A 24131-nucleotide genomic window follows, 5' to 3' on the forward strand; every position below is an offset into this window, starting at 1 on the left:
ATATACAGTTTAAGACTAATACTAGTCAAAGAAATTATTACAAAACGTTCCAATAACGTTTTTGCTCTGTGGTAACAAAAGTTATTAAGCCCCGCTGTCAAGGGAGAAAGTGCACAGATTTATTTGTCGATGTTCTTGGCCATCTTTATGTAACTTGGAGGCTTAATGCAATTTATTTTAGTGGATCACGCTCCGCCAGCGGCCGGCAAATTAAAAACTTTTTAAATATTCATTACCAATAATTTGTAATTAATGTATGTACAATGTCATGTTATCTAGAATTATGTTTATTACGCTTCAATGCGAAATTTGCCTCAAGAATTTCCTTTTTAACAATAATATTCTTTATTTGTATTGATTGGCATTAAAAGATATCTACACTAATATTATAAAGAGGAAAACTTTGTTTGTTTGTTTGTTTGATTGTAATGAATAGGCTCATAAACTACTGGACCGATTTTAAAAATTCTGTCACCATTCGAAAGCTACATTATCCACGAGTAATATAGGCTATATTAAGTTACGAACAAAAATAGGGTTCCGTAAGATATTAGGGTTTTTCGGACACAAGGTGTAAAAAATCAACCAAAAAAGTTACTTATTTTGCGTACCTTGCCTAAACTATTGAAGATAGAACCATAAAATGTTCTAAGTAATTGTAGATCCTTTGAATATCTACAAACTAAGCGACACACTATACCTATCGATGTCGAGTGAGGCACAATAACCATAAATGATATAATGACATGGCAAAACGGCGTTTGCGGGATCAGCTAGTTTTATATATATTTACATAAATGATCCTAATAGGATGTCTTTTGGAAGTCTAATACTGCAGTAAAACTGTTTTTCTATCCTAATTATTATCTGAGCAAAATATGTTTATAAAATACTACATTTTTAGGTTCCAAATAATGCTTCGAAACTTAGCTTAACCTCGTCAGGCTGAGGAATTGTTTTTTTTTTTTAAATATTAACTATTATCGGCATATATCAAATAAGATCCAATCATTCACAAAGGATAAAATTAAAATTGATTTCATACAAATCAATGATTTATTTATGACATACCATTCTGCTGCGTATACAGAATCTGATCTAAACAATATTCGCAGAAAAATAAACCCGAAACTCGATAATGATGTCATCTCCGACACTTTCTATCCGAAACACGAGCCGTAAACATTTCGCAATAAACTCGATAACAGAATGATCACTTAATACCCTTAATAAATTCCTTGAACATTTAATACACAATTGTGACCACCGTCCGTGATTTATCCGTAAAAAATTCATTTAATACCATTAAAAATCAATTTTCGTCCAGCCTCCGGCTTCACATGATTAATTTCTCATACAAATTGAAAAATATATAAGTATAAATACGCAGCTTTTGCTGTAATAAAGCAGTCATATTTTCAGTTTAATGTTATAAGAATAAAGAAGATTTGATGTCATCACTGGATTGAAACAATTTTTTACGAGATTTCTATATTATTTTAATAACGTTAAATTAATTTTTGGATGTCCACTGTAATTGTATGTAATTTAAAAGGATTTTAAAACAAAATGAGTAACTTCAGACCATATCTTAATTTGTTAGGCAATTAATACATTTGGGCGTGTATACCTAATTAATAATTTGCTTTTCTATTTCAGGTTAATGGAAATCAGATACACGCTACACGCTACTATCACCCACTGCCAGCAATCTCAAAGTATCGGACCCAGACTAGTGAAATATAAACCAAAAACAAACGTTTATAAATAAAAATATAGTGAAAATTACGGTTTTTATTTGGCCCTTTATTGTTAGTCATGTATGGTTAAGTTGAGAAATCGTTTTGTAGGATGGTATTTTTTAATCTATGCAAACAATTAAAAAATATATATTAGAAGTTGTGTTATATATTGTAATTGTACAAGTAGGTAGCGTATAGATAAAATAACCAACAATATATTCCCCCTTATTCAGAAAACCTCATCTCTCTTTGATTGACTGATTTTGATGAATACGGGCATAGACTTTAATGGTATAGAAAATACTTGTCAATCCTCCCAATATTGATTAAAATAGTAAAGGATTTCGATGATACTATAAAATATCGTCATGGATTTGACATGTGAAATCGACGTCCATATTTATCGTGATTTTAGTAATGTCTGTAACATATTGAATAGTGAATAAAACCAACCATTCTGTTTAAAGATTTCATAAAACCGTCTCCTTATCATAGAGGCATCTTTTGCGGTATGAAGTTGTGTTCATAGGTAACCTATACGGTAATTATCATTAGTAAAATTTACACAAATAGGTATAAAATTTTATAATTAAACCAACTCTCGATGTTACCAAAATAAGGTTTTTATTATAAGAGAAAAACATTCTAGTTCATATTTAAATCAGTTTAATTCCAAACTAACTGTACAGAGAACAAAGGACTACAAAATTGCAAGAAACAAGTTCATCCGTCAGTCACTAGGCTTGACAAGGCACGGCACTCGGTTTTGCATGAATTTTAATGCATCGCTGACAACATAAAAGCATCATAAAGAATGTAAAAATACGAGCCTATACTGATTTAAAAAATGGTGTCAATTTATTAGCCACTGTTCGAGGGTGAGATAAAAACATGTTTTTTAAGGTAACGCTTTCTAAGTTATAGGTTGACGAAGTTTAAGATGTTTCATACATGAGATACGATTTTCGATTCTTACAAGTTTTTTGTTAGAGTTTTTATGTCATCTAGCTTTAATATATATTTTTGTAGCTGTAGACATGTCGTTTGTAATTTCATGTTTTTATTCACTCACTTCGCCGGCTTTGGGCTCCATTTTGCCCATTTTGGCCTCCGAAATGAGAAACTTTCAGACTTTTTTTAAATTTAACAGGAGGCAAACGAGCAGGAGGCTCACCTATTGTTAAGTGATACCACCGCCCTTGGACACTCACATTGCTAAAAGGCTCGCAAGTGCTTTGCCGGTCTTTTAAGAATTGGTACGCTGTTTTCTTGAAGGAGTCGAAATGGTTCGGAATTACATCAGCAGCTAGTCCCACATAGTAGTGTTGGAACAGAAGTGAGAACGTACTTAACGTGGAGCTGAATTTGCTCTTATAGAGTTGCCAGCGGTGACCCAGAGTGAAGTACCGCCAGCTCCTCCCCCTTGAACTCAATTGCTTCTGCCCACCTATGTGTAAGGTAAACGAGAATATCGCCAGCTGAGCGTCCACGGCGAAAGCTCGCTAATCAGCTGGTGGACGGTGGTCCTCTAGATAGGTTAGAAGATCGGCCTTCCCCTTCGCGGTATGGGCCAGCGAGCCATCCTCCCTGTGCCAGTGTTGGAATGGAGGGCTGACAGAAACACCCTTGGACAGCTTTGGCGAGAAAATATATTTGGAAAAAGCTGGCATTTAGTAGTGGACCAAAAATCTATAATTTATATCATGTGACAGTTAAAGTGGACAAACGAGGAGGCGGATCACTTAGTGCTAACCACAGTCCATGAACACCTGCAACGTAGAGAGGCTTCTCTATTTTATAAAAAAAGTCATGTTACTTATGATTTCAAATCCAAATTTTACGTTTAATAATTTGATATTGAAATTGTGACTATGAAATATAGATTAATATAATACACGCGTAAATATAAGCCAATATTGATGTATTTGACTTTAGCACGCATATGTAGTCGAAAGCCCTTTAAAATATATAAACCACTTCACGCTGCTAACAAGTAAAAGCTCGTTACAAGCCATGTAACATCACAATAGCAAGTGCTTTTCAATCGAGACTCACCGTTATTCTAACGTATAATTACTTTATTGAGTCGTAGCAGTAATTGAATCATAAATTACTATATTTTCAACACTATGCACTTCGATCTTAGATAAACACACCGCGAGAAAGAGACACGTATATTAAATGGTTAAACATCGAAAAGAGATAAATTCATTTTCCGGTTATCTGTTTAAATCGACAAAACAATTAGCGACTTGAAACGTCATAAACAATTCTATCACCCAAGCGATTATAGACTCTATTACATATATATGGATTTGCATTTTCTTTATTACGGTTGGTGTTGGAGAAATCTAGGAACAGATTGACTGAGTAATAAGCGCTGCGCGTGCGGAGATCTAAAAGATAATAGTGTATTGTCGGCGTCAATTTATTCAAGTGAAACAAATTATTTAAGAAATTATTGATGTGTGAACATAAATAAATTAACTATTATTAATATTTATTATGTATGAATTAATTAAATATCTAATCTTTTATTACACAAATAAACGCTTAAAAAGCTGCACGATTTTCTAGATAACATGTAAAAAATTTGCTTCAACTTTGCAGAAGGCATTCATGATATAATCATTGTGTAAGAACATTATTATGATTAAACTTTTTTTTGTCTTCCAAGAAAGCAGAAAAGCTGTTTAAATAAAAAAACTTAACTAACAAATAATACAGGTACAAGTTGCATCTTCACTTCCTACTATTTGTTCCATCAATCAAAAAAACCCGTTCAGATAGCGGATATAACACATGTCACTAATATTCGCACTCCCGCGCAATCCACGCCTGATAGACACATCCGGTACCATTAAAAATGGATGTTACGTCAAAAGCAAAAGAAGTGCGAAAAAAATACAATTTTCCGTGATCTAGGCATCATTTATTGCCATATTTTGATCCATGTGATCCCGATACGGTATCTCGTTTTTTCTGTATCCCTGTCTTGCTCTTATGTCTTAATTTAGTGACGTCAGACAACGGTGCAACCGCGCGGTCTAGACCTCAAGATTTATAGTAAAGCTTTCTTGATACGTATAGTGTACTATAGAATTACTATGTTTTTCTATACATAAGCATTAGAACTATTACTCGAAGAAAATATTCAATAACTGTAAAATAGGGGTCTTATGATTTTTATTACTGATACCCTTAACAGTATGTACAGTATTGAGTAATTATTATTAACTATGAATAACAATACCGGACTTCAAAAACCAACGGAAAAGGTTATCAAAACGTGTAAATTTTTATAAACATAACAAATTAACTCATTTGCATTTTACAATATAATAATAAAGGTCGTAAATAGACCTCTTATGAAAACGTATGCACCTGTAACTTATATCATCATACTACAATTAGCAGGTTTAAATAGCTTACTCTGAATTGTATTAAACTAATTATTTGAACCATATAATCGCGGTCATTTATAAATAAACAAGAATGTTTTTGCACATAACAATATTTCGTAAATATCCGATTCGATAAATTAAAGTTTAAATCGATTATAATTGAGATCCGACATGAGTGTTACTAAATTTGTTAAAAAATTTCAAGTGAGAAATTAACAATTATTGAATAAGGATAACAACTTGTCAATGTCGAATTATTTTGAAATCTTTGAAGTAGAGCCTAGTGTTTTGCGAGTAAATTCCACTTTAATAAACGTGTAGAATAAACATGGTACTTAATTAAAAGATTTCAGGTTAAAGTTTCGTAATGTATTGATTTAAGTTTTTCAACATTTTCAAATGACCACTAGCGGTAATATTATATCATACTTTAGACTATTGACAAAATTATTAATTAAATTAAAATTGACACCTTGTCTACAGTCATCTAACTATAAAGAATACGTAAATATTTATTTTACTATGCAAATATTTTAATGTGGGATGTTTGTAAATTCGCCCCCTGAGAGTAAAATAAAAGATAAACATTTTGATAATTTCCAAGATCAAAATATGGACTTATGCGCGTGAAGACGCTGTCTTTAGCATATAAATAAATATAAATCGCAAAATATGTTGCTAGGCGCAAAACTCGAAGGCAGCTGGACCAATTCAGGTATTTTTTGTATTTATTCCTTGAACTTTTGGGAAGTTTTTACGGAGAGAAAAGTTGGAAAAAGAAAATTGTTGTACTAAGGTTTTTATTCCGGAAAAGCGTCTCTATAGGGTAGCATAGCAAAATGTTCCATACGTTGGTATACTAATAAAGTAGGTTAAGTAAACGTAAGTAAGCAAAGTGGTGAAAAAAATAATAACTATAACTAAATAAGACATCATAGAAATGACACCGTAATAAACTTGGCTTAAAAAAACAAAAACCGACCGTCTCAGTTCAATTATTTTAAATTCAAAGAAGCTGTGAATATTAAAAGAATCCTTTTCCAAAAAATCAGTTACCCCCATCTCATATAGCACGCTCAACGTGTCTTGCCAATCTTCTGAGGGCATCATTCGAATTTAAATTCCTGATATTGAGCTTTATAAGCACATCATACAAAGTGATAACTCTGATTAATAACTGAGATGGGTCTGAGGACTGGTTGAAACGGTACTTTTGCGGTGACTTACGAAATTACTTTCCACTCTTTTTTTAAAAATGCCGAGTCAAATAAAATTTTAAACAAGTTACCCTAATGTTTAAGAATCAAGTCTGAAATTGCTTTTTCTGTACCCTGGGATCTCGGTAGATAATATTATTATATTCTTAGCAAATTTTTTGTTTTATAGAAGAGGGGGCAACCGCGAAGCAGGCTCACTCACAGGCCCATGGGCACTCAAACTCACACCCGCAACGCACTTGCAAGCCTTCTAGCTTCTTAAGAATTTGTATGTATATTATCTTAAAGGACCGTAAGTCAAATATGTTCGGAAATAATTTAGTGGGTTCCACATAGTGCGCGGCAAAAAGTTCTTTAAAAACCATTCTATTCAAATAAGTATTTCTAGATAAAGAAATGGTTTATCTCGTTCCTGTTATGTAATATCGACAATACCATTTCCTACTTAAACTTTATTAAAATTCCCGTTAGCGCAGGTATTTCATAAAATTGATCACCAACATTGGTTCGTGTGACACGCAGCTTGCTTCCGATATTCAAATGTCATCGGAGGTCTAAACACGGCATATAGTACTGCATTTATGTTGAATAAAGATACATAATTGTTTTATAATTAGCAAAAGCGAAAGAGTCTTCTGTACCCAGAGTCAAGATATAGAACGCGACCACTGCTCAGAAAGCCGTTTCAATATTGCTTTTGAAAATTCCTTTGTAAGCGCAAGTTAAACCCTATTCCATTAGAGGACATGAAGTTATATCAAGTTCGGCCCTGGGGCGGTAGTTAGAGAATTAAAAGCTAGTTTACGCACACAGCCGTTAGCCGTTATGTCAATGAATACAACAAATTGCATGGATACACGACACTGCGTGGAATTGCTTTCAATACTATTAAGCCCGTTTACGAGATTTGAATATGGAATACGAAGAAAATGGAACTATACTACATACGAAGGCTTTGAAAAGTTATTTAATACGTGATGTTGGAAATTGATAAGGCAGTATAACAAATATATATACATTTAAATTAACATAAGCTTAACTTTAAGTTTGATACGTTACGTTAAAGTTATCCTTGTGTAATAAAAATAACAGTACGAAAATTTGAAAATCGAACATGCTAAGTATCAATATCAAGCCCTTATTTTGGAGGATGCTTGAGTAATTACTTTAGCTTTTAACTTAAATGACGATTTCGATTGTTTAAAGATTCCGTACCACATAATTCCAGATTTACGCCATCAGATATTGTACTTTAAGGATGTAATAGTTAGGTGACGTTGTAGTAATTGAAAGTGCCAAATCCGGCCCATTGACTGGTCCAATATTGGAAATTGGAAATTTCACAGCAGGTAAACATTACAAGCTCCATCACCCATAGTTCGTATGATCTGGTACCTGCACAGCGTGCTGACAATTACGTCTCCTGTGGACCACGTGAATTATTTATACAATTACTGGCGCGTGAACGGACGTAAATAGCGCTTTTTGTATGTACATTGCGAATCAATAGGTAATCTGCAAAAACTGTTGAGTTGTATCTTCAAAAAGATTGAATTATAGCTGTCTAAATTTTCTTGTTTGTACAAAAATCGTATGAAATAAAAACCGGAATCGAGTCGTTTTTTAGTAAAGATTATGTGTATAAGGCATTGTTCTACTATCTACTAATATATTATGTTGCCTTTACCTATTACGAAATCGGTGGATAAGATTTTACCTTAAGATCTTAATTAAACCTTTAAGGTTCATTGGAAGAGAGGATATTTTTGTCGTAGTCTAAACGATGTCGGGGACAACAGCTAGTATTATATAAATGGCGTATAAATAATAATCTTGTATAAGATAATTGAGAATTATTGCGTAATGCGGTAGCGGCGTATCGCGCGATCCTAACGTGATTTCATATGAGGCCACGAACGAAGCACCTCTTCAATTTATCGAACCCTAACGTGTTTTAAAAATTATCTACTTTAATAAAACACCACCTTAACTACGTAAATGTTATATAAATAGCATTTAACTGAACCACTATCAAACTCAGTAGTGTTTAACAATAATAATCTTGTCTAATCAATAAACACATATATTAACATAGACGTTGCGAATACTAAATGCAGTCTCCGACACTATCGACATCACTTTATTATCATTATATTAGAAGATATTGCTTATCCTCTGTATTAAATGTTATGTATTTTATTTGTCTCGACATCATCATATTGGCTTAGTACTGTAAAGACGGTGTATGAATTTTTGTATATAAATAAATAAATAAAATATTCTTAATCACGTTGTATCCTAAATATTACATGAAGATAGTCTGGAGATCCTTGATATTCCTGGCGCATAATGGTTTCATTTTGTAGTAGAACTGGTAGTCTTACTTACAAAAATCAATAAAACTTATCTATCAATTTAATACACTTATGTTAAAAAATATGTTTACAAACTATACTTAAACTAATAGTTAGGCAACGCACTCGCGAGCCCTCTGGCATTGAGAGTGTCCATGGGCGGTGGGTTGCCCATCATTTAACATCAGGTAAGTCTGACCGATTACCTCATCCTCTAAAAAAAAGCTAAATGCCACCTTAAGCCTACCGAATCATAACATATTCGTTAAGATACGGCAGCGTAAACACGCTACCGAACGACTTTATGTAAACACATGTTCTCATCTCTCTTTTGAGAAAAAAATAGTCATACAATTTCTGTAACGCTATTTTAACAGCCCCACCCAATCGCCGTTGCTGTGAAAAGGTAGCGTCGAGCTAACATCATTTGTAGAATTTACGATGATGTTCGTATTGTTTATGGCTCAGTTTTGCAACATTCGATGGCGAGATTAGGAAGTAGGTGAGCCCTATCGCGATCGAATTATTGTTGACTCATAAATATTTTCGTCTTGTTCTTGCCGACAAATACCTTTATGGGAGCTCAATAATTTGCTTACGCACTCGTCTAGTCTGTATTGACTTTTATAGTCATGAGATTTATAATTTGCAAAGCTTTTGATTAGAGAAAGATTTAGGTTGAATATTATGAAGTTCGTGTATGCGGTGATGTTGGTTATTTCTACTATGTGTTTGCGTGTTGTTTCCACGAAAATGTAAGTGCTTGCCCCTATTTCACCATGCCTTCTGCTGATAGGGGGGGGGGACAAGTCGTTGTTTTTTTTTTTTTAATGTATGTTATTTTTATTAATTACTTGATATGTCATGTGGAACATGGTGTAATGGTTGCATCTCGTTACAAACGTTGTGTAAAAAAAAATGGCGATTAAAAAGATTGGCGGAGAGTTTATTGCCAGTTCTTCTCTTCCGTTCTACGCCCTTGATTTGAGAACTGGTAGTAAATGTAAAATTAGAAGCATTAATATGTATTTCTTTACTGACGAGTAATAAGTGTACATTATGTTACCTATATGATTAAATGATTTTTTACTTTACTTTACTTTTACTTAATTAAGAGTCAAATTAGGCCATTATATAAATATTTAAATAAATTTACCATAGCTACGCTCCTGACGATGCTGGCCATTAGAAAAAATTTAATGGATGACTCTGAGTACACGATATCTACCAAAACTATATGAAATGTTTTGTACTCGATGTTTGATATAAATTTTGAAAAATATGTAACGATGAAACCTTTGTTTACGTGTTGAACATAATTCTCCTCTAAAACCTTTGCCAAACAGCGCGGTAATATAACGAAAAACATAAAATCGTACAAGTAGGGAACTAGGTGAGATCTAATAATAGTTATAATGACTAAATTGCGCGTTCTCTGCGCTTCATAAATCATGTGGAGCCATTAACCGGTTATGAAATAGCAGCGATTAACGTGACTTATTAACTTGAAACTTGCTTTAATTTTTCTAAAACTCCATGTCTTTAATAATATATAATGTACTAAAACTAAACGAGCGGGGTTACAACCTCTACAAACTTTATAGGTCTCAGATTTCTTTATCTGTTTCATGATCATTTGTCAATCTAATAGGCAAGTAGGTGATCAGCCTCCTGTACCTAACACACGCCGTCGACTTTCGGTTTCCTCACGATGTTTTCCTTCACCGTTCGACCGAATGTTAAATGCGCATATAGACAGAAAGTATATTGGTACACAGCCGGAGGATCGAACCTACGACCTCAGGGATGAGAGTCGCACGCTGAAGCCACTAGGCCAACACTGCTATATAATCTATGTAATGTAGGATTTCAATAATTTTATTAACAGAAAACAATGTGGAACATATCACTTTTTCAAACCTGATTTATATATAATAATTTTACAAGGTAAATAATAAGGTTTATATAATAAGGGACTCCTTTTAATAATATATTTTAGTTATAATATTACATTTTTATAATGTAGGTATTATTTTGTAAATATTATTCAGCTCTTAATATTCATATGTTGTGTAGAGCAAACTATATTAAAACGTTTTAACTAATAGATACCCGCTAATAGTAGTGAGATCTGAGTAATTTTGTTTAATTTCTACAGAATGAACGTTAAGATCGCGTTAACAGCGATACATTTATTTATAAAATAATCCCTCGCGTTGGTTACAGAATTTATGAGGCTACCTATATCCGACGCACATAATAGGAACCAGGAAAATTCACAAAAAAGAATTATCAATAAACATTATAGAATTGAGGAAAATTGCCGCTAATTCCGTAGGATATTAATTACTATTAAATTATTTTCTAATAGTTAATCTCATGATCGCTATCATTTATTTATTTTTTACATAAATAGAGAATGCTTTTAAGTAATACTTCGTTCCTTCAAATCCGAACAATCGAAAGTAAAATTATTATTGCCCTACCTTATTGTACTTCTTCTTCAAATCATCAGCCAGGACCTGTTGTGAAAAGTTATGTATTAATATCATGCAATTCATGCTTGTGCAATTTAAGGATCCATCCAATGTTCTTATAAGGCAGTGAACCTAATATGAAAAGTTATTGAAAACAACTGGTAGTAGCTTGGAATTAGAAAAATAGAAGAAAGCAGTATTAGTAGTAACAGGGTCCTTACTCTGTAACTTCCAAAAATGCGTTTTTGTTCCGCGCAATCTCTCTTGCTCGATGCTAAGGATAGTGAGAGAGAGATGGAACTCGCATACAAAATCATCGGAATCAATATCGCTGTCGTTACTGGAAGTTGCAGAGTACGGGCGCAGGTTTTATTAAATGGTGGATAACATTAGCGACAGCGAAGCGACGCGTTTGAATTAATTTTATTTACATGATATCATATAACAAGGATAAAAGTTACCTGATTAAAAAGTGTTTAATTATTTGATTACATGTGACCTTGTTGCACGCAATCACGGAACCCTTATTAATTCCAATTTTTATTGAGAAATTTTGTAATACTCGTATGTAACTTTTTGAATATAGCCTATTAAACTGTAAGCATAAATATATTATAAGTAATTTATTTTTTTACTGCTGTATCAATTGCCATTCATTTAAATAATAATTAACCGGTCTGTAACTGAGTAATAATGATGCAATAATCCCGCCTCCCATTGACTAATTACTAGTTACTAAAATGTATATGTCTCGTTAGTATGAGACGCGAATAGCGAAATACGAAAATTAAAAAAAAAATTATATTCAAAAACATAAGGTGCCTTTATCGATTCATACGAAAGGATATCCTAAGCAGCCTTGAACTCATAGTTAAACACAAAAATATTAATCTAAGCATAAACGAGGCGAACAGTAGATGTCACCATCTGTAGGTGTGTCAAATATTAAAAAATAACATCACCATCTTCGAGGCAGTCGACTCGCGAACATTTCATTATTTTATATCGACTGTTGACGGGATTAATTCATCGAACCTGATATCCTGAAAGCTTTATGTATTGGTTTAATCGTAAAGTACTTTTGCCGAATTCAATTCAGGACTGTAATTGTTATTAAATTGTTTTCGAATGGCCACATTATTGGTATAGAATTAAATGTATAATATTTTAAGGATATTGCATATTGCATGCTGGGTTCGAGTTCATTTGTGATATTTATTTGCAATAAGTGAGTCTGAGAATCAATTCGGAGTATATTATTGCTTTGCATTGAATGTCTTACAGCAATTGAGTTATGGAATATTTTTTATGTTTCCTAACCTTGTGTTAAGCTTTTAGCCGAGACATTATTGACTCCGCATGCAACATGGCTAGGTGCTTTCGTAAGAAAGATTATTTAGGCGTTACTAAAGTCTTTTTAACGCAGCTTAAAACTAAATAGACAGTAAAACACAAAACAGAATTTTAATTAAAAGAGTGATTTTGTTTATGAATAATGTGTGTTATTAATATTTAACTAAAGTCTTAACGGCTTTCATGTTTATCATAATTTGTCGTAGATTTTATTTAGTTAGAAGTAGATTATTTTGTATATAATTGCCATTGATAAAAATAAAACCCAGTTTTATTTTACTATAAAAAAAAACAATTTGAGTATTGCTGTCTCTCTCGTAGTATCTCAAAATAAATAAAATAATAATAATAAATCGTTTAAAATAATGGCTTACTATACAGTCTTACATTATATCTCACTCTAGTAATTAAAGCTTCCTTTGCCTATCAATAGACTTAGAATGAAATTTAATCTATAAACTAGTTTCATAGAATTTTTATGCACGTTTAAGCTTTTGTCCCACGAGAGCGTCATTAATTAAACATTATTTATTCATTAAGATAATATTGTTTAATAGCTCGCTGTCTTGTCTCGCTACGATTATCGCAGTAATCCGGTTGCAATTATTCTACAACATATTCGTTGCATAATTATACTTCGTTAAGATAAACAAAGGGATTTTCCTTTAAATTTGATTCATTGAGTGAATTTAGACCGTTTCTTACATTTCAATTCTAAGAATAATATAAAACGATATTTGACACTAAGATTTGAAGGTGCTATTTACAAACGTATCAAGTTAAAAATAACGATACAAAAATTTCAAAACGTTATAAGTGTGATTAGGACGAACCGGAAAATAAAATTAAATCTATATTAGGAAATAAATTTATCATAATATTACTAACATATTATAATTTTTTATGTAACAGGGGGCAAACGGGCAGGAGGCTCACCAGATGGTAAGTGATACTCACATTGCCAGAAGGCTCGCAAGCGCGTTGCCGGCCTTTTAAGAACACATATTTTTATTATCAAAAATAATTATCTGAACTGCGTTGATTTTTTTGACAATTGACTAATTGTCAGTATGTCAAATAAGCAAAAACTACACCACAATATTGTAACAAATGACACTATAATATAGTCTAGATAAAATCAGTGAGATTTGGGCGAAGCGCAACATGTGGACAACCGGTCCAGCGACCCACTTGCTTTAATCATGGACCTTGGTAAATGTGTGCATGCGCTGCTTTGAGAATTTAACGCAAAAATTATTTCATTATTTACAAAAATTCTTAAAACTATTTTGCGAATTTATATATCAAGTACTTCAAAGATACTCTTTATTTTTTATTTAGTTATGTCACAATTTAAATTTGGAATCTTAAAATGGGTTGGAGATTTGAAAACAGAATTGAGTCCACAAACAATCCAAGAAACCAGTGGCACTACAACCTTTTAAGGCCTGGGCCTTAGATTTCTGTACCTGTATCTTTATTTCTTTTTTCTTTTTTAAGACAATTCACACCAATTGACCTAGTTCCATGCTAAGCTGGTGAAGCTTGTGTTATGGGTACTAGGCAACGGATATACATACATATTATAGATAGATAGACATATAAATACATATTTAAACACCCAAGACCTAAGCACAACACCAAATGCTCATCACATCGATGTTCGTCTCAGCCGGGGATCGAAACCGGGACCCATCGATTCGCAGTCAGGGGTACTAACCACTAGACCAATAAGTCGTCGAAATGAATGAATCAATGAATCTGTTGCTGCTGTGTATGACATACACCGTCGACTTATGATTTAAGGGATGCCGGTATTCTCGTGATGTTTCCTTCACTTGTTAAATGCGCACTTAGAAACTCCATTGGTAGATAGCTGGGGATCAAACCTACGGCCTCAGGGATAAGAGTCGCACGCTGAAGCCACTTTTTTTTTTTTTTATACGAGGTGAAAATGCGCTTACGCAGGCCCGCATCAAGGATGTCGAGCTTGACGCGGGGACTGTGGGGCTGGGTCTACACTCAAAACCCTCTGCTATTCAGAGGGGTAGCGAGACCCCACCCACTAAAAACACCTCAGCCTTTCACATGCCCTTAATATGGGCCCTCGGGGTTCGCTACGCATTCTACCCAAGGGACCCGGGCTTAGAAAAGAGATGTTGAATTACTGACCACTTGTAATTGCCATCCTCGGCCTAGAGCGTATTGCTACGTTCTAAACCTACACAGTCTCCTTTCTTAGGTAGCATACTCACTGCTTGCCTTAGAAATTCGACCGTGCCCTCCATGTACGGTTTAAGCACTCGCCCGGTACCGCACAACCTTCCTAAAGGCCGAAAACAAATTTAAATTAAATTAAAACTTGCCCTCGAACCGGGAATCGAACCCGGTACCCCTCACCTAGCTGCCACTTAATAAGACCACTAGGCTATGAGGCCCTTACGCTGAAGCCACTAGGCCAACGCTGTCCTACTCTGCCTAAGACAGTCAACTAGTTAAAAAAATTCATAGCAACTATACTGGATAAAAGCCACATACGTCACAAAAATTCATAGAAATGATATTAATGTGATATTTTAATTCACAAATTTCCTTAGTTACAAGGACAAAAATTGCACAATCATACGATAATTGTCTAAAACCCATTTCAGGATTCCCAGAAGCCTAAACTCGATAACTCCTAATTGGAACGATAACAAGCCACAGATTCTTACATTCTCTTTAAATGTATTATTATCTCGTGAAGGAAGGAAGAACGGTGAAATAAATACGCCATAACTAAAGGTTTTATCAAAATTGCTAACATTAATTATAATTAAAATTACTTTTCTCGGAAACTAAAATGTTTAACTAATTAATACATGATAGGGTACTGTGACAATCGAAAACTATTGCGTTTATTGAAACGTTTATTTCATTAAATAATTATAAACGTTTTCTCTTAAATTTTATGGATTTTTGCTTACAAACGCAAAACGTATTAATTGATGCTACAAATAACATGATATTTATATAAAAGAAAAGGTTGCATTATTTTAAAACTTGTACTGACACTACTGATTTAGGATTTTCCCTTTTTTTAAATCGTTTTAATTAGAAAAAACTATAATAAAATTCGCACCAACCGAGCTTGTGATATGACACTTACACTACAAACCAACAAAATTACTGAATATCACGTGGTTTTTGTCTAAGCAATACATGCATTATGCACTTTGTAAGTGGACGAGTGGTTTTAGAGGGTAGTTCTCATATAGTAAGTTAAGTACCCTCGTATTGTTACGGAAATGTGTAAATCATACAATAGGTAAGCCATTATTATATTATAAAAGCACACACACTACTTGACCTTAACCACAGTAGGAGATTGCCGCAAACCTGAAAGAACATGAAAAATTTGTTAGAAAGTAATAAAGGAAATACTTTTCTGAAGAAAGATTTGCGAAGTGTGTCAGCCACAGACATGTCTGTCCAATTGGAGATTACGCGACTGTAGCCACAGATCATGAATAGTCCGATGTAGCGATTAACACAAGGCATGTATAATGAACAAACAGGAAATGAAAATCACTACATCAAGTGAAGTGGCTGTAATAGCTTTAATTACAATGTAATGATTTGTTTATACTTTATACGTTAGCTAACACTAGAAACAGACCAAAGTACATTCGTTTGGGATCTCCGCCATTAATTTGAGGAATATTTTGCCTGACACCATACGATTGGTTGCCTCCATTTTTTAACCATATCCTATTCTGTTCAATCGTGACTTATGTAATTCTTGTATTTCTTATTCTTTTGTATTGCATCGCAATTCATGAATGAGATTAGCTTTTTTTTTTTTTTTTACTATTTTACTAGATTAAGGTTGGTTTTTATAAGATTTAGTTATGCGCTTCTTGCACTTTACCCATCATATTTCTTTTTTTAGTTTATTTTCCTTACTACGGTTGCCTGGTAGAGATAGCTTGTTAGCGATAAGGCCACCCATTGCATCTCTTATAATTTTTATGTATTATGTTATTTGTTTTTCTAAAAATGTAACGAAGTGTAAATCAATAAAGTACATTGGTACAAAAGTGCTTTGGTCCTATAGCTAGTGGATCAGACTGTACCAAACAGTTTCGCCGGAAGTCGAACAGGTACAGCTTATACACTCCGTTTGTTAAGGCTAAGTATAAGAATTTGCATATTAGATAAGTATCTATTATTGACCAAATTCCTCATTATAACGTACATTTTCCAACATACTTAAATGTCACGCTAATAATAAACCCTAGTTTTTCCACACAGACAGGTGCTATGGGATAACTAATTAATTAACATGGTCGTAGCTAATTGAAAAAAATGAAGAAAATTTATCTTTCGAATATGACAATTGGCGTATCAACAGTAATTATGTGCATAATAAATAAGTATAAACTTCCATATGGCATCGCCGTATTTTGTCTCAAGGTGTTCCATAAATTACGCATTAATGAGGACCTGGACTTAGGAGTTAGGATCGTGTGTAGAAAAGTAGGGTCAGTTATAGTCGTCGAATTTTTAATAATAAGTGTATCTTGAAGAACAACATTTAAACATATTTTGGAAAATTAAAGAGAACCTTGTGTTTTTTAGAAGGATTTAGGTAATTAAATACTTTTAGGTTATTGGATAGGTAATCCCTCCTAAAACACGGTAGATTGGTTTAACGTTATAAAGAACGCGTTGTATATATGAGTATTCTCGCATAACGCGCTTGTACAAATGATTCGAATATTAAGAAAAAACTATGTTATGAACGAAATAAGTGCATACATCATTATAAATGTCACAGTATAGAAATATAACGTGTGAAAACCCCGCGTTATATGGGAGAATACTCGTGTAATACGAACGACTAAAATAGCGTAATATGAAAATGCGTACTGTATTTATAGTCTAAATACAAAAATACAGTTTATGTCATAATTATTGATATCTCAGGTTAGCAGGATATTCCTAGCATTTATTTATATTTCTAAACAATTTAATTAATAATAATGCATGGCCCTTATGGCGTCTTGGCCTTAGATTGCACCTGTTCCTTTAATCATTTTTCTATTATATATCAAAATGTAAAAATAATATTATGAGCAATAAATTCCCTAAAGTAATCTTTTACGTAAACCGTTTTGGGAATTTCTCCCTTAAGCTTATTATAATAAGGGATAAATTGCGTTGTACGAAAACGTTATTCCAACTGAAAAGCAAACATACTAATAACTATAACTTATTATGAAACAAATGAACAAAGACAAATAGAGAGTGTTATTGATAAATTACTGGTTCATTACTATGCAGGCGTGATAAAGAATATAATGTGTACCAGACACGCACGATTTTGCATATAGCGTAATATACTATGATACTCGCAAACATCACCACGGAATGCACACAAGGTATGTAAAACTGCTGTAACCCAAACTTGTACATTTTGTTCACTCAGGTTTTCGTAGTTTTAAAAGCGTGGCGATTACCTAAATCGTCTGACTTACGCCCCGAATATAGCCAGACGCAGGCACTGCACATTACATTCATTTAGCATTCAATTATTTTATATCATTTGTTTAACGGGTGTGATAATAAATAGAGTATGTTTGCGTACCTCGCATACTGCGATTTTATTCTAAATTTAAGCTAATCTTTAGTTCCCGGCACATGCGCAGTCAACTATTTAATCATGAGGCACACTAATAATATACATAGACACTCACAAAACATGCACATATATCAATTATATATATATCGACAGACACATTAAAATCTGAAAAAAAAGCTCATAAAATATAAAACTGATATTTAAAAATGAAAAGACAATTACAATTATTAATGATAAATTTAATAAAAAATATTTTTTTGACAAAGTATGAATAACAAGTTATGCACTTAATGTAGAGGTTGAGGATAGACGTATCATACCTAAAGATACACATTACAGCTGTTTTGCCTTTTAAAGGTTGGAGGTTAGATTTAATTTAGTTTGTATGTGTACTACGGCAGATATTTATAAATAAATACCGTCCGTTTTCGTAGCAGCCGAGTCAAGCAATGATTTATAATATACATTACAACTGTAATTCAATTTGAGAAAAACAAAAAGGCATCTACACCCTTGTCTAAAAAGGTGATCTATACTAATATTATAAAGAGGAAAGGTTTGATTTTTTGTTTGTTTGAAATGAATAGGCTCCGAAACTACTCGACCGATTTCAAAAATTCTTTCACCGTTGGCAAGCTCCCGAGTGACATAGGCTATGTTTCATTTTCAAAAAAATTAAGGGGTGCTTACTAAAACTTGAATAATCTAACCCAAGGTGTAAAAAAATAAACAAAAAACTTCCTTCAATCGTGTGCGCTGCGAAAACTATTAATGATAGAACAAAATGATGTATTAAAATTCTTCAGGACACATCACTACCTATAAAAAATGTCACGACAGCATGTCTCTATCTTTTATAGTTACGTCACAATAAGCGTCCTTTTATTAATTTTTTTTATTAAAATACCACCGCTAGAAAAGGCTCTTTATTCGTACCTAGGTATCCTTATCAAAATAATTACCAACGTTTCACATAAGCTACAATTAAATGGCATAACCACCAAAAATCAGGATGGTGGATTGGTGTTCTCCTGCCGTTTCTCTTGAATAGTTTACTACTATGTAATATAACAAAAATCTTAACCACAGCAACGCATGGCCGAGTCTACTAGTATTTTATATAGAAAATAAACGTTCGTAATTCCTATAAATAATGTAAGAATTAGAGACACGGCAAATGAAATCTATGCGCGTGCTACTCAATGTAACTCGAAACCTTCATAATAGAAAAAAGAAAAAGTGAGCTTTAATAAATGTCATATTGTATTACCGTGTGTGAGGCAATATGATGGATTCGTGAACATAAAACGATCACCTCGAAACGTATTGTACTCTTTCTTAAATTTCACGCACGAGTAGGGTTAGAAAATAAGTCTTGTGTACATTAGTTAAATATAAGAGCACTGGACCCTTACTACCAATAGCGATTCTGATTTTAATAATAAGTTCTTGTAGCCGAACATCAACGCTTCGGATATTCAAAACAACGTCGAAAATAAAAAAAAGTTTTTTTGATTGTGCCGGTTTCTTTTGGTTAACTGTCAACTCGTCTCCTACAAAATTAGTTTTGTGAACTGTAAAATAACTGAAGTATGTGAAGTATTAGTTTATCCACTAACAAAACCATTTATCTGATATAACTGATAGCTCTTGAATTCCGTCTAAAACCAGTCATTGTAGTTCTTCATTCTTTTTTTATAAAATGCACGGCTCGTAACAATTACGAGTGGTTATAGAAACAGGATAAGACATTTAAAGAAGTGTAGCCTATTTATTATATTGACGTAAGGAGTGAAATAGTTGTTTTGCCGCCAAGGCCGAGGGTTATTCGAGATGTTTTTGTCAACTGTACACGACTTGAACACAATAAATCTACATTTATCATCATAAGGAGTACACAATGAATGTCTGAGCTAGTTTTGTCACCCGTCGTCCCACGGGTTAGTCCCTATACTAATAATAAATTTTCGAATACAAATAAAAATCACCCCTATATACCGCAATTAACAATATATTGTTTTTAAATTTATTATTAATTACTTAATCAAAAGAAACGACAATTAATTAATTTATCGGTATTCTACGTATATATAGTATTGTTTAAAGAAAAGAATCGTCATTTATTTTTTAAAAAGCACAGCTTTTTATATAGACACACGCCTATTATATAGAGTTAACATAAATAGGTTATTAAATTCAAAGACAAAAGATAAACAAAAGCAAGCGTGTATAAGTCGTTATCAATTGATATAAGGAAGTTAATAACTAATTTTGTGCGAACGAAATAGCAACTTTCTTCTTTGTTTAGAAATTACGACTCTTTACGATTTACTTGTTAGGACAAATTTGTTTGAAATTAAAGTTCACAAATACAAAATTTCATTTAAAAAATGACGCGCTACCTGCGTATAAAACTGTGGAATCTATTTACTATTCAACAAATATGAATCTAATAAGTGTTATAAGTTCCTATCTATAACTATTAGAATACGTATTTTGGAACGCAACCAATTTTTAGTTCCACTTTTATGCACCAAATTTTGTACTTGTTTAATCTCAGAATAAATTGTATTCACCAAATGTTCCTTTCATTACAACATCTACGTACATTCTAACAATATCCTTTATATCCTATGGCTTAGTTATTAAGGCCCATATCCATATCCAGGCTTGGGCTCCATTCCCAGGAACTATTTTTGGTTGGTATCGTAAAGCTAATTACGTAGTTGCTTAAGTGTGAATACACAGTTCAGAATTGTCACAGCATGTCGTGTGTCAAATACCTATTGGATTGGAAATTCAGGAGTCATAGATCCAGTTAAGTCTCAACCTGAATCTCACCTTTAATTCCTGGGAGAGCTAAAAAACTAAGTGCTACTTCGTTCCCAGAAGATAATATTTACTATAAGCCGATTGTTAAATTATCAATGAACGCGTTTGAATCTGGTAAAGTAGTTAAACAAATTATGTATTAAGATAAGCCAGGACTTCATTAATTAAACACAATGTCAAGCTTTCAACTTCGCCGACATGATTTCACAAAATTAAAATTTACGAAAATTGCATTTATCTTCTCACCTCTAGATATGATAGGTACATTGTAATTATCGAAAAACCAATAGACAATTCCTACTAATTTACCGACCTTTATGTGTTCGTAAAAGCCGTATTCATAGTGGTTCATTAAGAGCTAACTCCGTTTAGATATAAATAAGACTCGAGGCATAGTAGTAGAGACTACTGGAGTTTTTTAAAGTCAGTATCCGCTAGACGGTAGATCGGCACCTCCTCTCGGGTCCATTTAGGGTTATCCGACCACAGATGAAGTGCTTATTATATAATTCTACTTTGATTTATAAACAATATTTGTATGCGCTAATGTATACATACTTTAGGCAATACCTACGACAAGAAAGACGGGGATTTACCAAACAAAATCTATATACAAAAAATTTATGGAAATTAATCTTATTTAAAAAACTTTTTAACGGTATATAAACGTGAATTTATTACATTCTTTACGTTTAGGTTTCAGATGCTTTACAGCAACTGTGTGACAAACGTGGTGTCTTTTATTATCATCGTCATCGATCAAAACAAAGTAATATATATATTTGATAGCTTAAAACATTACAAACGACACAACACGGAGGGATAGAAAATATATTTTTTAATCCTATTTCGTATAACCAATTATCATTCTTCTAGGACCATGGTGCAACTTTGTAATGCTTACAAACAGCTGTTATTGCGTACACATTTCATTTTTCTCGTTACTTTCGAATATTATTATGATTTTTTATAGGTCTTATTTCAGCTAAGTTATCTAAAACTCTTATTAGTAAATCAACTATCGGGAATTGGCTTAATAAAGTGTCGATAATAATAATTATGACGACGGAGACCAAGATCCAAACTTTTGAATTTGTTTTCGTTTTCATTTTATCCATTTTAAATTCTTATATTATTACAATTTAGGTTAAGAATATTGTCAATTCTGTTTATTTGGATCTTGTTTTTTATAAATAAAAAAACTTCTATTTCATGTTGTATTCTGATGAAACTTGGAAATTTAATATATTTAATAAAACCTGGTTAACCTAAAGTAAAGTTAGGTAAGTTGGCAAAACATATCACGAACTAGGATCTTACCCTGTAAATATAGACATTTTTGTTCGCAAGTTCGAAGTAGTTCTCTCAATATCCGTAGCGCTGACCTTGGGTATATTAATTTATTATTGAGTTCGAGATAGCTAATGGAAGTTACATAGTAAGGTTGATTTCGGATTAAGATTGACAGTAACAGTTTATAAAGTAGTTTTACGAAATATACTTTTCTTCACATACAAGTAACGGTGCGAAGTCAGGGCGTGGTATTTGTTATATAGAAAAACGTTTAACCTCACAAAACATCAATTATATCGTAAAATTTTAGTGACAATTAACTCCATCTCTTTCCCTCTTATCAATCTTCTCGTTACATAACAAGGACGGCAGACCATAAAAACAAATTATATGTGAAAACGTAAAGCGGTTACCGTAAAATAAACATGAAACCTTATATTAGGTTAATTATTAATGACAGTGTTGTTCATGTTTCTTTTTGCTACTCTACTTTGATTTTATCTGATTTTATGTATAATTACAATTCCCCGCACGAACTGAATGATTTTATCTTGCATATATCTGCATCGACTACTGCTTTATAATTAGTGTCATAAGTATTCTGAAATATTTCAAACATTTAAGGGTTTTAAATAATTTAGTTAATGCATATAAAATCCAGTAGATTTTAGGAATAATATGGTCACTATCTTATATTTCTATACTTAATATATCTATTAAGGTCCTCGATATCACTTAAACATGAAGGTAGTGAGAAAATTCAATTTAAAGCATCTTACACATCTGCTAATCATATAACAATGAACCTAAAACAATTAGATATATTTAATAATGTATTTTACATTTAATTGTCTGACTAATGAGCGACAGTACTCCCACAAGTTTCCTCAAATAATATTTAGAGAGAACTATCACAGTTCGAAGGTAGATGTAGCATCTGTTTAGAATAGAACAGCAAGCCCAGTAGTGGGTACTATTCTACACCCCAGTAAAAGATTTGATTTGCGCCAATTCATTTTTATATTTTCCATTAGAACTTGCTCCTACAAACACGAGGTATAATGTACGTATAATGCTTTAAATTGCATAATCATACCGTTCACCATCAGGAGGATCATAACGTCATAGTCGTAGAATAGTGACGGATCTGACAAATAGTAAACTTTACAGGGCAGCCATTTCCAATTAATATAACCATTTTAGTTTTTGTCATAACTATTTTAATTCATATTCTGTTATTATGAAAATTGGCATACAAGCAAACAAAAGGGGTTTTTTGAAACAAAATAAAAATAATAACATTAAATTACTTAGTTTTCTAGAAAAATCACATGTTTCTATCAAAGCCGTCTGATTAATTTGAAATTTGAAACACAGAATTTTTATTTTAATGTAGACGTAATATTTAGGCAATGTAGTATCCAAATATGATAAAAAGTGGATTTTGGATTTTTTTCAAATCCGACGTTGTTCTACGATCATGACGATAAGGTCCTTATCAACACGATGATGCTTAACGTTCGTTTCTGCCAAGTACACTTCCCATCTAGGCAAATTATCATCTTAAGGGGCGTGATAGTGAATTATCATCATCGCTGTAATTCGGAAAACACTCTGGCTATATCAGCACGTAATTACCCTAAAATCGCGCCATAATGAACAGTTGACGTTGACGGCGGCATGAGTGATTAGCGATAAGCGTTTAATTACATATGAGCGATATTGGTAAATTCATTATTTAATTAGGTCAAAAATTATAGCATTAATAAATTATTGAAGGTAACGTTACGCAAGGTTTCATATTGAATCAACTTTAAGATAATATCGTTAATTTTA

The 24131-nt window shown here is 32.7% G+C and overlaps 1 protein-coding gene across 3 annotated transcripts in view; it reads right to left on the reverse strand.

The window, feature by feature from the left end:
- LOC125056593 (serum response factor homolog) overlaps positions 1-24131 on the reverse strand; it is a 159959-nt gene that overhangs the window by 87146 nt on the left and 48682 nt on the right. For 2 of the 3 annotated variants that reach the window (XM_047659791.1, XM_047659774.1), the window contains exon 3: positions 11204-11239. The exons of the other annotated variant lie outside the window; for it this stretch is intronic. In XM_047659791.1, coding sequence (XP_047515747.1) covers positions 11204-11239 — 36 coding nt within the window. The remainder of the gene's footprint in view (positions 1-11203; positions 11240-24131) is intronic. 3 annotated transcript variants of the gene reach the window in all.

This window comes from Pieris napi, chromosome 2 (genome assembly GCF_905475465.1).
Source record: "Pieris napi chromosome 2, ilPieNapi1.2, whole genome shotgun sequence".
NCBI classification, from domain to species: domain Eukaryota; kingdom Metazoa; phylum Arthropoda; class Insecta; order Lepidoptera; family Pieridae; genus Pieris; species Pieris napi.